General features: G+C 49.4%; 2 protein-coding genes across 3 annotated transcripts in view; both read left to right on the forward strand.

The window, feature by feature from the left end:
• LOC116968169 (transient receptor potential cation channel subfamily M member 1-like) overlaps positions 1-3883 on the forward strand; it is a 40714-nt gene extending 36831 nt beyond the window's left edge. Inside the window, exons 26-27 of the mRNA XM_033014811.1 lie at positions 498-630; positions 1537-3883. Of these exons, the coding sequence (XP_032870702.1) occupies positions 498-630; positions 1537-2773 (1370 nt within the window). The 3' untranslated portion in view covers positions 2774-3883. The remainder of the gene's footprint in view (positions 1-497; positions 631-1536) is intronic.
• Positions 3884-9469: 5586 nt separating this feature from the next.
• Positions 9470-15200, forward strand: part of mtmr10 (myotubularin related protein 10) — a 902395-nt gene continuing 896664 nt past the window's right edge. Inside the window, exons 1-4 of one of the 2 annotated variants that reach the window (XM_033015107.1) lie at positions 9470-9695; positions 11369-11505; positions 12195-12267; positions 14617-14759. In XM_033015107.1, the coding sequence (XP_032870998.1) occupies positions 9548-9695; positions 11369-11505; positions 12195-12267; positions 14617-14759 (501 nt within the window). In that variant the 5' untranslated portion in view covers positions 9470-9547. The remainder of the gene's footprint in view (positions 9696-11368; positions 11506-12194; positions 12268-14616; positions 14760-15200) is intronic. The other variant, XR_004410454.1, reaches the window with a different exon arrangement.

The raw sequence follows: 15200 nt of genomic DNA on the forward strand, positions 1-15200 counted from the left end.
CTTCTCGCCCTCTACATCTCCTTCATCAGTTTCCCACCACCAGACAGAACAAGATGAGGCACGGTTGGTTGCTTCACATTGTGGCTGATCTTCCCCACAAACCCCACCATGCGGTTGCCCTGGTCTGTATGTTCGGTTACTGCCCTCCTCGACAGAACGTTCTAAACATTCACTGCTGTATGCAGACATTTCCCTTCATTTCTGTCCAGACAGGCTGCCCTTATATTTAATGATTGTGACCCCTGTGTCTAGACCCCCCTGACACAGGAAACACCAACACCACAGGTACCCTGTATTCCATGGCATCCACCAATACCCTGCATCCACACTGACCCATTGCTACCCCTCTACATCCAGACAAAACCCTCCACTCCCCTTCTGCCACGAACCAGCAACGTAGTCATGGTTACCGCGCATTTGGACGTTGATAATTACATCCATTTTAAATGGCCACGTGCTGAATGTTTGAACTATATTCATCTCCTTCCTTGTGACAGAACTGATCCTCAGTGAAGAGGAATTGAAGAAACTGCATGAGTTTGAGGAGCAGCGTGTGGAGCAATACTTCACACAGAAGGAGGGGCAGGAACAGTCATCAAACCATGAGCGGATCCGGATCACTGCTGAGAGGTACCTGGTTGGCACAGTCTGTGAGACTGACCGCTGCCCTCCCCACTGACCTCTGCCCCTCCCCACTGACCCCTGACCCATTACACTGCCCAGTGTCTGTGGGTCTGACCCCTGCCCCTCCCCACTGCCCACTGACCCGTCCCCTTCCCCTTCTCCTGCTTTAGCATAAACAGGCAGTGGCCGGATTTAGTATCTGTTTCGATCGTGGGATCTGGATCAAGGGTCAATGTGAACGTACCATCTCCTGACTAACACATCTTTCGAGGTTGGCAGAAAACCTGGGTCACATTGTACTGTGGACTTCTAAGACAACATGGCCTTACGGATACTAATATTACTTAACATTGGCCATGCATCTTCCACTGACCTTGCATTCCTTCACAACCCCCAATCTCCTCCCCATGAAGGGACTGGGTCTGATCCAGCCTGCCATTCTCCTGCTGGTTCCACTTGCACACAGTACCAGTCTTACCCTTAGCCCTAGTCCCCATCACACCCCCAGTCACAGTGTCCTTCAGGTACACCACCAAATCCTGGGCTCTCGTGTCCCCACCATTCCCCAACTGCAGCAGTCAATAGACAATAGGTGCAGGAGTAGGCCATTTGGCCCTTCGAGCCAGCACCGCCATTCAATGTGATCATAGCTGATCATCCACAATAAGTCCTTTGGCAGGTGGAGTCTGAAATGGATCTGTGCGTTGCTGCATTTGTGTCCCATTCATTTACACTATTGTTCCCTGACTAGAGGGACAAATGAGTTCTGCTGGGGAAGAGGAGCAGTGCAATGAATATAAGTAGTAGACAGACGTATTCCCTCTCACAAAGGAGTATGAATAATAAGACTTCAGCTTGGGGCTGGATCGCGATTACTCTGATGAGCTTTCCTTTCACCTTGTAACCTTGTAGGGTGGAGAACATGGCGATGCGTTTGGAGGAGGTGAATGAGAGGGAACACTTCATGAAGGCCTCTCTCCAGACGGTGGACCTTCGTCTGGCCCAGTTGGAGGAGTACAGTGGCCGCATGGTCAATGCGATGGAGAAGTTGGCGGGCATTGACGAATCGGATCTGGCCCAAAGCTACTCACGGTGCCCCTCAGAATGTGAGGCCTCCTACCTCATCAGGCAGAACAGCACGGAGGCAGCAAGCATGTATCGCTTCCACATGGATGGGGATGAGGGCAATGAGGACAATGTGGGCCTCACGTCTCCTTCCATGGGGTCTCACAGGAAGGTGCTGAGACACGACCAGCAGCTGGTGGACCAGGGGAGGAACGTGACCCCTAGACGCCGGTTTGGTCTTCACCAATCGTCCAGCTCCCGCCGGCCGAGGGAAGAATACCGACTGCTGGGGGTCAGCCAGGACCCTCGATGCTTCAGCTCCTGTGTGGACATCTTTGTGTCCTCTACCGAGGCTTGGCACACTCCACCGAAAACCCAAGAGGGAGCGGGTTCTCCAAGGTTCCTGCCGTCTCTTCAGGCCGACTATGGAGGAGCTGTAACTAAGTCTGTGTCGGTAGCACGAGCAAAGCTGGAGACCCGTCTCTCATTTCCCCTGGAGAGGTCCAGGACGACTAGCTGCTTTCTCCCACTTGTGCCTGGCTCATCCCATACACCAATGGGGAAGGCCAGAAGTGCTGTATTCGGCCCAGAAGGTCTGGTGACAGGCAAAGAAGAAAGCTCTGACTATGACTGTGTTGTGGATTATGTCCCTTCTGTAAACGACCCTCCATGGCCTCCGTATGGAAACATGCTTCATAAGAACATGCCTGAAGAACTGGTAATGGTTGAAGCTTCTCGCCAAACGTTGATGTCGTCTCCAGCGGTGATGTGTGATCAACGGCATCAGCTGGCAGGGGTTGAGGATCACGCTGATGGTGGCACTTCCGATATCTCCAAACTCAGAGCACAGGTGCCGAGAACATTCCAAAAGTCTGAAAACTTTCTAACAGTTGCACCGGATAGATTTACCTCCCCAAGGTCAAAGAGTCTTCACGGACACGACAGGAAAGCCATGCTGGTGGTGGGAGAAAGCTTTGATAGACCCAAGCAGGCCTTCAGCACCGAGGATCTGCGTCAGGGCTGGGAGGAGTCGAGTGGTCAAGCAGCAGATCTGGAGGAGAACGCCACAGAGACTCCTTGCTAATCAGACCCCCCAGCCTCAACCCCCCCAGATCCCAATTGTAGTTCACCACCCTCGCCAAAGGTCAGAGGCACTGGAGGCTACCTCCTTCACAACCTCACTCCTCTTTCTGCCCCACACCTAGCAAGGACATGCTAGCAACTTCCTAGGAGTGACCATTCAAGAGTGAGCTTGGACGGTGAACATTCTCCCATGGGATGTGCGTTTCTGGAAAGGCAGCCTTTGTTGCCCATCCTGACAGCATTGAGAAGGTGATGATGAGACTCTTCCTGAACCAGCATAGTCCTACTGGTGTAGATGTTTCCACAGCTCTGTTGGACTAGGGATGATAGAGGAATGCCAATGTACTTTTGTTTGGCAGCCTGCAGCTAAGGGGATTCTCTTGCGGCTGGGTGATGAAGGTTGATCGTTGGAAGGTGTTGTCCCTAGCCGACATGAGGAATTATGCAGCACTTTGAAGATAGTGAGCCCTGCATCCATGGTGTTGGATGGGATGTACATCTATGGAGGTTGTGTCCTGCATGGAGGAGCTGCAGAAAAGGGAATTATTCTACCTCTTTTCATTCCTTCAGGCAGATAGTCAGCTGACAATTGCAGTGACACGTTCTCGTAGCTTATCCACTCATTCTATCTCCTGCTGGAACCTATGTCAGCCTTGGTTCCATTCACTGCTTCAGAGGCTGCCCTACATTCTGAAGCTCTGCACTGTCAATACATTGCTGTGTGGGCTTAGAATGCCCTAGTAATTTCCCACAATGTGCTATATTGTTTAAAGTTCTCCTTTATTGTGTTTGTGAATCAGTCAACACCTAAAAGTCGCTTATTTTCTTGTTTAGACAGTATGTGAAATTTTCATAGGAATCAGTAGTAATAAAATTGTCTCTTTCGACTAAATTATCTGTACTTCATTGAACTACCCACCATGTGTATACTTGGGATTGATTAGGATTTCTTCTTGTACTCCCCTGTGTAAGATCCTGCAGTAGGCTGTTCCCAGCGATAACTGTCTGGGTGTTGTAAATGAGCTGAGACATATTGGCATCGTGCCACTTCCTGCAGATGTTCCAAAGTGCTGCACAGCCGGAGGGTGGGTTGCATTGAGTAATTAGCCAGGGTAGGCAGTGGCTTTAAAAAAATCTTGGAAACCGCGCATGCGCAGATTGTTCTCTCGACTTTCATCGTAATATGTCTTCAATAGGTCCTATCTCTTAATAAAGTATTTAAAAACATATAACTCAAAGAAATGTACTTACCATACTTTTTGTACACAAAATGCATTCTTCTCTCTTTGTTTCCTGTTGTACCAAGCTGTTTTAAATGTTCTAATTATTTTTGTTCCTTTGCGCTGTTGAAGTTCTTTAAGTTCCGGCATTGGTCTGCCATTTTTAATGGATTGGGGCCTCATGGACAGCGCCTCCTGCGAGTGTGGGGACCCAACACAGAGAGTGGAGCACATAGTCACCAGTTGCCCCAAACACCGGCCACCGAATGGTGAACGAGGTCTAATTGACCTGGACGATGACACGTTGGCCTGGCTCGCCTCAACGGAGCTACAGATGTACAAGACATACGACAGAAGAAGAAGAAGTTGCGTGCTAGCCAGTCAGCGGAAAGACAATACATGATTACAATCAAGCCATTTACAGTGTATAGATACATGATAAGGAAATAACGTTTAGTGCAAGGTAACGCCAGCAAAGTCTGATCAAAGATAGTCCGAGGGTCTCCAATGAGGTAGATGGGAGGTCAGGACCGCTCTCAAGTTCGTGAAAGGACAGTTCAGTTGCCTGATAACAGCCGGGAAGAAACTCCTTGAATTAGGCCGTGGGCCGAACATTGAAAATGTGTTTAGAATTTAACTTTCGTGACCCATGTCTGGTATCTACTTGAAATTTGGCACCGATTTAGATATAATTTTAAGTATAGGAGCAGGGAGGTTCTACTGCAGTTGTACAGGGTCTTGGTGAGACCACACCTGGAGTATTGCGTACAGTTTTGGTCTCCAAATCTGAGGAAGGACATTATTGCCATAGAGGGAGTGCAGAGAAGGTTCACCAGACTGATTCCTGGGATGTCAGGACTGTCTTATGAAGAAAGACTGGATAGACTTGGTTTATACTCTCTAGAATTTAGGAGATTGAGAGGGGATCTTATAGAAACTTACAAAATTCTTAAGGGGTTGGACAGGCTAGATGCAGGAAGATTGTTCTCGATGTTGGGGAAGTCCAGGACAAGGGGTCACAGCTTAAGGATAAGGGGGAAATCCTTTAAAACCGAGATGAGAAAAACTTTTTTTCACACAGAGAGTTGTGAATCTGTGGAATTCTCTGCCACAGAGGGTAGTTGAGGCCAACCCTTGGTCTAGTTATATATTAAAACTCTCTGTGCCTGCCGCCTGCCGTCTGTCTGCCTTTTGATTCGTTTCCATCGTGTGATGTCACAATGCCCAATGCTCGCAGATGTCCAATCACAATGCCCAATGCTCGCAGATGTCCAATCGGAATGGATCCATTTACATGGACGGCTTCCGGCCGCATTTCTTCCTTTGATTCACTGCAACTCCGAAACCAGATGCAGAATCGCCGACATCTTTTCCATTTCGGTAGAGATTTCACTTTTCTTTCTAAGTATCCGCTCCTCATTACATTTCGTCGTGTTTAAGTACACGTTTTTAATCAAATCCTTCCCCCCCCCCCAATATTTCAAAAATAAACTGGCTTCTCACCCATAGAAGCAGCCCCAGCCCCAGCCCCTGCTGAACGTTCCATCGTGTGATGTCACAATGCCCAATGTTCACATATGTCCAATCGGAATGGATTCATTTACATATGCCTTTGCAGGAGCCCCAGCCAATGGTGAACGTTCCATCATGTGATGTCACAATGCCCAATGCTCAAAGACATCGTTGCCATAGAGGGAGTACAGAGAAGGTTCACCAGACTGATTCCTGGGATGTCAGGATACGAAGAAAGACTGGATAGACTTGCCTTGTACTCGCTAGATTTTAGAAGATTGAGGAGGTATCTTATAGAAACGTATAAAATTCTTAAGGGGTTGGACAGGCTAGATGCAGGAAGATTGTTCCGGATGTTGGGGAAGACCAGAACAAGGGGTCACAGCTTAAGGATAAGGGGGAAATCCTTTAGGACAGAGATGAGAAAAACATTTTTCACACAGAGAGTGGTGAATCTCTGGAATTCTCTGCCACAGAAGGTAGTTGAGGTCAGTTCATTGGCTATATTTAAGAGGGAGTTAGATGTGGCCCTTGTGGCTAAAAGGATCAGGGGGTATGGAGAGAAGGCAGGTACAGGATACTGAGTTGAATGATCAGCCATGATCATATTGAATGGTGGTGCAGGCTAGAAGGGCCAAATGGCCTACTCCTGCACTTAATTTCTATGTTTCTCTCTCCTCACCCTTCTCCCTCTCCCACCCATCCCTCTCTCCCCCACCCCCCTTCCCTCTCTACCACCACCCCCTTACCCCTCTGTCCCTCTTTCACCACTCCCCCATCCCTCTCTCCCCACTCTTCCACTTCTATCCCCTTACCCGAAGCCTCTCCCTCCCCCACCCCTCTCTCTTCCGATCCCTTCCCCTCTCTCCCCCACCCCTTCCCCTACCCCTCTGTCCCTCTTCCACCACTCCCCGTCCCTCTTCTACCACTCCCGCTACCCCTCTACCCCTCCCTCCCTCCCCACTCTACCACTTCTCTCCCACTCTCTCCTCACCCCTCTCCCATCCCTCTCTCCCCCACCCCCCTTCCCTCTCTCCCCCTTCACCCTATCCCTCTTCCATCACTCCTGCTACCCCTCTCCTCCTCCCTTCCCACTCTTCCACTTCTCTCCCCCTTCCCCTCCAATCTCCCTCCCCACTCTTTTCCCTCTCTCCCCCCACCCCTCTCCCCATCCCTCCCTCCTCCCCTCCCTCCCCATCCCCCCTCCCCCACATCTCTCTCCCCATCTCTCACCCCCTACCCCGCTCTCCTTTCCTCCCAAATCTATCCCGTTTCCTCCTCCTCCTCTCCCCTCCATCCCCTCTTCTCACCCCCCCCCCCCCCCCCCCCCGCAAACGCCGTTGGGGAAACACTTGGTCTAGTATACTATTAAAACTCAGTGGCTGCCGTCCGGCTGCCGTCCGGCTGCCGTCCGGCTGCCGTCCGGCTGCCGTCCGGCTGCCGTCCGGCTGCCGTCCGGCTGCCGTCCGGCTGCCGTCCGGCTGCCGTCCGGCTGCCGTCCGGCTGCCGTCCGGCTGCCGTCCGGCTGCCGTCCGGCTGCCGTCCGGCTGCCGTCCGGCTGCCGTCCGGCTGCCGTCCGGCTGCCGTTCTGCCTTTTGATTCGTTCCATCGTGTGATGTCACAATGCCCAATACTCACAGATGTCCAATCGGAATGGCCGACGCTCGCAGATGTCCAATCGGAATGTATCAATTTATATGTACGGCTGTCGGCTGCATTTCTTCCTTTGATTCATTGCCACGCCGATTCCAGACGCTTAATCTCCGAGATAATTTCCATTTCGGTAGAGATATCGCTTTTCTTTCTAAGTATCCGCTCCTCATTACATTTTGTCGTGTTTAAGTACACGTTTTTAATCAGATCCTTCTCCCCCCCACCCCCCAATATTTCAAAAATAAACTGGCTTCTCACCCATAGAAGCAGCCATTTCGGTAGACATTTCACTTTCCATTCCAACTATCCACTCCTCATTAGATTTTGTTATGTTTATGTCCACATTTTTCATTAAAACCTTCCCCCCCCCACTCACTTATTTTGTCCTCATCTCGCCTCAAAGACGCCATTTAAAATCAGCCGCACTGCTCATTCCTGGGCCGCTTGAGTTGGAGGACCACGTCTCCCGTGGGGGCTACGGGTAGTGAACGGCTGCGTTGGGGGAGCAGACCCAACGGGTCTGCCCTTGGTCTAGTATATATATATATATATATATATATATATATATAGTATAATAATATATAGTTAAAATAGACTGCAACACGGAAATAAGCTCCCCATGGTGTAATACGGGCATTGGACACTAGATGAAGCTTACTTTTCTGATCTCATTTTCTAATTAGTTTAATTAATTAATATAAAACATTTGGCACTGATGAGTTATGACTTCCTTCTCAATTATATTTCATCTAAATCTGTGCAAAATTTCATGTAGTTCTGAGACGTGGGTCATAAAAATGGATCTCTAGAAACATTTTTGATGCTCGGCCCACAGCCTAATACTATTTACGTCAATTATACGGGACGGGTAACTCTTCACCGTGGGAATTTGTCTTTTAATCCGTGATCTACGGGAGAGGACGCTGGTGGACAAAGATCCTGGTGGATATGAGGCGACTTTTGGAACAAGTTTAGGAGGTGAAACTCAGGCAAGACTCCAACTGGAGGTGTAAGGTGAGTGAGACTGCCGCAGAGGTCCCGGGTTTCACCGGCTTCTGAACCCGCCTAATTAATAGGTGAGGGAGATCCTGTGCGTTCCTCAGTTTACTGAACCCCACTGATTGCCAGTTACTTTCCTCTGGTAGACACACTTGCTGGAGTAATTCAGCGGGTCAAGCAGCATCTCTGGAGAAAATGGATAGGCGACGTTTCGTGTCCAGACCCTTCTTCAGTTTGAGAGTGAGGGGAGAGAGAAACTAAAGATATCTGTGTCTCTCAGCCTGAAGGGACTCGACCCCAAACGTCACCGATTCCTTTTCTCCAGAGATGTTGCCTGTCCAGCATCTTGCGTCCACTTTGCACGAACCAATGTCCAGGATTGCAGGACTAGATCTGGATGAGTAAGTAGACTGTTCATTAAGTCTTGGCGGCCTCAATCACCGCCTTACCTCGGGCTGTCTCCAAACCCATCTCGGAGAATGAAGCATGACCCGTGGTACATTTTGGGGTCACGGTGAGGCATACCCCTCTCTGTACAGCGAGGTCATTCCTCACTGCATTGCCAGGAACCTGTTGATTAAAATCGATGCAACCACTGCGCTCGCTGTAACTGAAATGAACAGGCGGATCTTTCTAATCCCTACGGTGATTGATGAGATGTGTTGTATTCCAAGATCCCAGGTTTATTTCAATTCAAACTTGGACACACTAAACAGAAAAAGTAGACTTATATAATCATTTATTTCCCAATCTTTTGGTTTAGATTCCATGGCTGGGTATGTCATGAATGGCTAGTTTACAAACAGAAACATTGCATTTTTATTTGCAATGTACGAAAGAAAACACTACCATCTCACAATAATAATCATCTTGGACCGGTCTCCTTTTTGGAGAACATTGTTACTTCAGTACAAGTACTTCAGTCTGAAGAAGGGTTTCGGCCCGAAATGTTACCTATTTCCTTCGCTCCATAGATGCTGCTGCACCCGCTGAGTTTCTACAGCATTTTTGTGTTACTTCCGTACAGTTGGGTATTCAAAGTATTCTTATCCAGAGTCTTTCTCAAAGTAGAACTCTTTCAAACCTATGCATGCACAGTAATCTGCAGTTGACCCTCTTGCAGAAACTAGATGACAACTTCATCAATGGTTTATTCTGGTGAAGTTAATCAAAGTTCCCAGAGCCCGTCACGTGATCCCAGTGGGCTCCTGTCCAGCTCGCCTGAAACAAAGCGCCTGATTGGTCAATTGGCGACCGACTCCATGTCAAACGCGCTTTGATTGGACAATTACCACATCAATACAGGTGGATATGGGCTCTGGCCCCGCCCCCGGTCGCCGTCAGTCGCCCGCAGTCGCCGCCCCGGGTCGCAGTGAGAGCGAGTGCCGGCGATGATGAGCGTGAGGCCGGGCTTGAGGAGCTCGGTGAGGTCGGGGCCGGGGTCGCGGTTTACCGGCTCTAACTGCTGTCTCTCCCCGCAGAGCTGCTCCTCTGTCCGGGCAGGGCCGCGGCGGCCGAGCGAGGCCGCGCTTTTACCGGGTGAGTGTTTACTCGAGGTCGGGGCCTCGGGGAGAAGCGCAAACCCGCCCCGGGGGGAGAGAGCGAGGCGGCGGCGGCGGCGGCGGCGACAGAGTCTCCCCCATGACCCCCCCTCAGGCCCCTCCATCCCCCCCCCCCACACACACACACACACACAAAACAAAAGCAAGTTGTGTCTTTAATCATGTTGTTGATTTGCAAAGTTAACCCGCGCCCTGACATAGAGAGAGAGAGAGAGAGAGAGAGAGAGCCGGGGCATCGACACCTGGTGGCATCTGCCCCCCTCGCCCCCTGGCAGTAACTGGGAGCGCCATCTCTCTCCCCCCCCCCCCCCTCTTCTCCCCCCCCCCCCCCCTCTTCTCCCCCCATCTTCTCCATCCCCCCTCCCTCTTCTCCCCCCCCCCCTCTTCTCCCTCCCCTCTTCTCCACCCCCCCCCCCCCTCTTCTCCATCCCCCCCCCTCTTCTCCACCCCCCCCCCCCCTCTCTTCTCCACCCACCCCCCCTCTTCTCCTGTCTGTGTGTAGTTTGCATGTTATTCTGTGACGGTGTAATGGCTTGTTTCTGTTCTGTATCTCGCCACGAGTCTACATCTACCTGTGCAGATACACCATTGAATTGTTGTTCATATTGAAAAGACGTTAACAGAGGGTCTGTGCGTGAGCACGAGGCTCCCATTTCCCCGTCAAGTGCCACGATATACCCACCAGCAGATCACACCATACAAGCAGGTCATGGCCGATTGGCATTTCCCTTCAGCCTCCACTGACCTGAACTGTGCCACATCCATGAGATTGTGTGGACGTTTCTAATGCAGCAGCTTGTTACTGGACTTGCAAAGTTCCACTTCCCTGTGAAGTTCTGTTAGAATTGTGAGCGTTACACCCTGCACAATCTTGTCTGTTATAATCTTGCAGCGAGAGTTTTTATTTGTTGTTGTTCCAGAAAAACATTTCCAGACGAAATTGAATCTCATAAAACTCCCAAAAGCCGCAGGGATTCCGGCCTCAGGTTTCAAACAAAAATCTGCTGAAGTCAAAGTTGGTTCAGAATAATTTTAGAATCTAGAAATCTAGCAGTAAAAGTTGATTGAAAAATATCAAATGGAAATAAGGAGAATGTATTTGACTGATGAAGGTGGGAATGATGGGATGGGTTGGCAGGGAGGCAGACTTTGTCCAGTGTAGAGGTGTGGGCAATGTGTCCATGGACTGGGAGTGCAGGCAGTCAGTGACTCGAGGGAGAGGCTGCCTCTCCCCCTGGGAGCAGGAACGGCCAACATTCCTGGCATTCCCTGAAATAGGCCGTTTTCCAAACAGCATTTTGTTGAAGTGTTTGACATGAGTCCTTGTGAGGTTAGACCAATTTATAACCCATCATACATGAGAGTGCAGTGACTTGTTGTGCAGAGTGATGTGGTTTCTGGCCCATGTTTACAGTGCTAATTACACCTGCCACTGAGGTGGAATGTATCCACAATAAGCATTGTGAAAGCTGTTCTTCACGAAACCACACACTTGTTGGAGTGTGTCTTCCCCACAAAGCCCTTTCCTCCCTGCACCCTTTGGGCACTGGCCATGACTGGGTGGAACAGTAGTGTTCACTACCGCTGGGGGCTCGCTGCATTGGGGCTGAAGTGGACAATGAAGTCATTGTTGCCTTGTGTTGATTTCAGGAGAACTAGTGGTGAGTGAGAGCAGCAATGTCAGGAAGTGCATCGCCACAGACACATGTGCGCATGACCTGTACGGAACTCTGCTCTGCACCAACTTCAAGATCTCTTTCCTTACAAACAATGTGACACCTTTCCAGGTTTGTAAACATTTATCATTTTGACAATTTCCTATCCTGGCCCCCACCCCCTCATCTTCACCATGGCCCCGTCTATATAGACACTTCATCCCATCAGGAAGATCTGAAATCCCTTCACTTATTTCTGCAACAAGTATCCAACCAGTTTTACCAACACTCTCACACACCTGGCTGAACCTGTTCTTACCCTGAAGGGTGACACAGTGGCGCAGCGGTAGAGTTGCTGCTTCACAGCGCCAGAGACCTGGGTTCGATCCTGACTACGGGTGCTGTCTTTACGGAGTTTGTACGTTCTCCCTGTGACTGCATCAGTTTTCTCTGGGAGCTCCTGTTTCCTCCCACACTCCAAAAATGTACTGGTTTGTAGGTTCATTGGCTTCAGTAAAAGTGTAAATTGTCCCTGGTGTGTAAGATAGTGTTGGTGTACGATTGTAGTGAAGTGCATTGTACATCTGCAATGTTTTACATTATATTTTATTGCGTTTGCACTTTAAACCATTCAGCTGTGTAGGGCTGTTCCAGTTCTTGCTCCTCTCCACTCCTGTAGGAGGGTCTCGACCCGAAACGTCACCCATTCCTTCGCTCCAGAGATGCTGCCTGTCCCGCTGAGTTACTCCAGCATTTTGTGTCTATCTCCTCTCCTCTGACAGGTTGAATATTAATTGTAGTTTGTAACTGTTCAACCACAGAAATGTCAGTACAGAAACCTGCTGTTGGCGGAACATGACGTGGCCCTGACCTGTGTGGAACAGGTGGTGGCAGGTATGCGCCCTCAGCTATCATTGCTCGCTCACACCTGTTTCTCCCACTCTTTTACAGCTGTACAAAATTAACATTTGCCAGCGTTCATAATCTGAAATATAAACAGTAAATGAAAAGAACAAGCAGACGTTAATGTTTGAGTCTGGGCCTGGTCTGTTTCCATACTATGACTCTGTTGCAGGGTGTCAGCAAGGCCACATTATGAATGGTTCTGGGGTTGGTGTTGTTTGATGGACAGTGATGCTGCTGTCTGTAGCTAGGGCTTTTCCGCGACCTACTGTATTACATTTTGCTATCAATTAGTGGACTCCTTGTTCACGCGATCTTTTGGGGCAAAGATTCCACCACAATTACCTCTTCATGCTGGCATTGCTACTGACTGTCCCTTTCCTGGTTGCATTTCATTGCCCGGTGTAAACGTGTAAGTTTAATGGAGGATTCAGGATCTATGCTGGGTGCACAGACTGGGACAAGCAAGGCCACTGCAGGCAAGTGAGATTTGCTCGTTGTGCTTCAGGCTGTGAATTAGTGTCGTACACCATTCTGCACACTCATTCATACATCTTCTATCTTTTTCATTTTCTCACTCATTTTCAGAACATCTTAAACTTTTGTGCTTGTTCTTAACTATCCTTGAACTGGGTGGCTTTTCAGAAAGAAGCTGCTTCGTTACTGTGGATGTGGCGTCACACTAGGCCAGACTAGGTAGGATCACAGATTTCCTTCCCTCAGAATCATTCCTGAATCCCATGAGTTTTCACATCTGTTTGGTCATTTCTGCAGGCACCCATTACTGGTGTTTGGATATCCACTCCTTTCTCTGGGTCCCATACCAACCCTTCAGATGCACCCCTTGTAACTTCTTTTCATCTCTGGCCTCCACCGATCTTCCAGTCAAATCCCCCTCACTTGTATCCACCTATCACTTCCCAGCTTTGTCCTGCCCTTACTTTTCCACCTTTCTCCCTCCACCACAATCAGTCTGAAGCGTCCCGACCCAAAACAACGTCTATCCACATCCTCCAGAGATGCTGCCAGACCCGCTGAGGTACTACAGCACTTTGTGTTCTTAGAAGATTGAGAGGTGATGATTAAAATCTCTAAAGTCCTGAGAGATCTTGATAAAGGGATAAAAAGCGAGAATGCTGGGAATGCTCTGCTGGTCATGCAGTATCTGTGGGGAGAGAAACAGAACAAATGTTTCAAGTTGAAGACTGTCAGAACTGGTGGGAAGGAGAGAAAAGCAAGTAGTTTAAGAGAGTGTGGGGATGGTGGAGAATGCTGACGGGCTGTGGCTGAGGCTTCTGTGGGAATAGTGCAGGAACCCGTCCAATCAAGGGTTAATGGGAGATGCAAGAAACTGCAGGCGCTGGTATCTTTAGCAGAAAACAAAGTGCTGGAGGCACTCAGCGGGTCCAGCAGCATCGGTGGAGGGAATGGACAAATGCAGTTTCAGGTCGACACTCTTTCTTCAGAGTCTGTCCATTCCTCCACAGATGCTGCCTGACTCCCTGAGTTCCACCAACTCTTTGGTTTTTGTGCTCAGTTAATGGGGACTGTTGGAGAGTGCGAGTACAAACAGACATTAGAAATGTGAAATGCGGGGTTGTGGGGCCAAGAAGGTCAGACCGTGTTCATGGAGACAGAATGCAGAGCCAGCATCACAGACCTTACAACAGACTGTTGCTAGCAATCATGGTGAACCTCGAGTTGTAGAAGTCAGTGTTGTGAGGACCATCACAATGTTCCCAGACTAAGGGGAGGGTTGTGTTGTGTTGTTCCTTGTTATAACAGTGCAGTAGGTCACAGTCGGGGAGGTCAGCCTCTGTCCCACATTGACCCATGCCGTGCTCTATCACACATATTTACTTTATCCTATTCATCCCTCCTCCAATTTATCTGCAACTTCAGTCCAACGGTTCCTTTCCTTTTCCAAATGTGACAAAGTCTTCACCCTGAAACAGTTCAGCATGGAGACTCTGTCAAGACTGGGAAAGAAAGAAAAGCAGGTTGGTTTAATTTGCAGAGAATCCGTTCCTTTTTCAATAATGGCTACTTGACCTGATGAGTATTTATAGCAGTTGCCGTGCTTATATTTGAATGTCTGATGGTCTGTAATGTAATTGAAATGCTGTGGACCTGTGCGTGTGACTACACAAGAGTGTGTGTGTGTGCGTGCGTGTGTGTATGCGCGCGCGTGTGTGTGTGTGTGTGCGTGCGTTTCACTGTAGATCTGCTGATTCCTCATGGGAGAGGTGTGGCAGGGATTATGTAGATCACTGTGGCAGGGATTATGTAGATCACTGTGGCAGAGATTGTGTGGATTATTTTCTCAATTTCTTTGGCTAGTGAATGATGCAAAGAAGAAGAGGAAGGTTCTGGGTCCCACCCAGCACCTGAAGTTTAAACCCACTGAACTGATCATTTATTGCAAGGATTTTCGCATTATTCGATTCCGCTTTGATGAGTCTGATCCAGAATCTGCCAGAAAGGTGAACATTGTGGGTGGGAGGGGCGGAATGTGGGGATGGGGGTGAGAGAATGGGGGGTGAGGTTTTGTGGGTGGGAGGGTGGGGGCTGTGTGTGATTCATTCTCAGACTTGGTTGCAGCTGGGTTTGCGAAGACCTGGCCAGTGATGCCGAGCTTCCAGGCTGCTTTGTAGCTCCTCTGCTGATGAACGGCAGTCATTGTGTTGTGTGATGAAGACAACTGAAGGGGCAGAGGGGAAGGGGGAGTGGGCAGGCCGTTCAAGTGCTGCTCGGAGAAATGTCAGTGTGTGAGATGGGAATAATGTGCAGCCTCCTCTCCAGAAGCACCACTCAGTTACTGCAGGCTCTGACTCTGGGACCGCTCTCCCTGGTATCATGGTGCCCAAGTAAATATTGTAAACGAAACACGTGTTGAGACCACTGTTGTATGTTATTTATATTAA

The sequence above is a fragment of the Amblyraja radiata genome, chromosome X, assembly GCF_010909765.2.
Source record: "Amblyraja radiata isolate CabotCenter1 chromosome X, sAmbRad1.1.pri, whole genome shotgun sequence".
In the NCBI taxonomy this organism is placed as follows: domain Eukaryota; kingdom Metazoa; phylum Chordata; class Chondrichthyes; order Rajiformes; family Rajidae; genus Amblyraja; species Amblyraja radiata.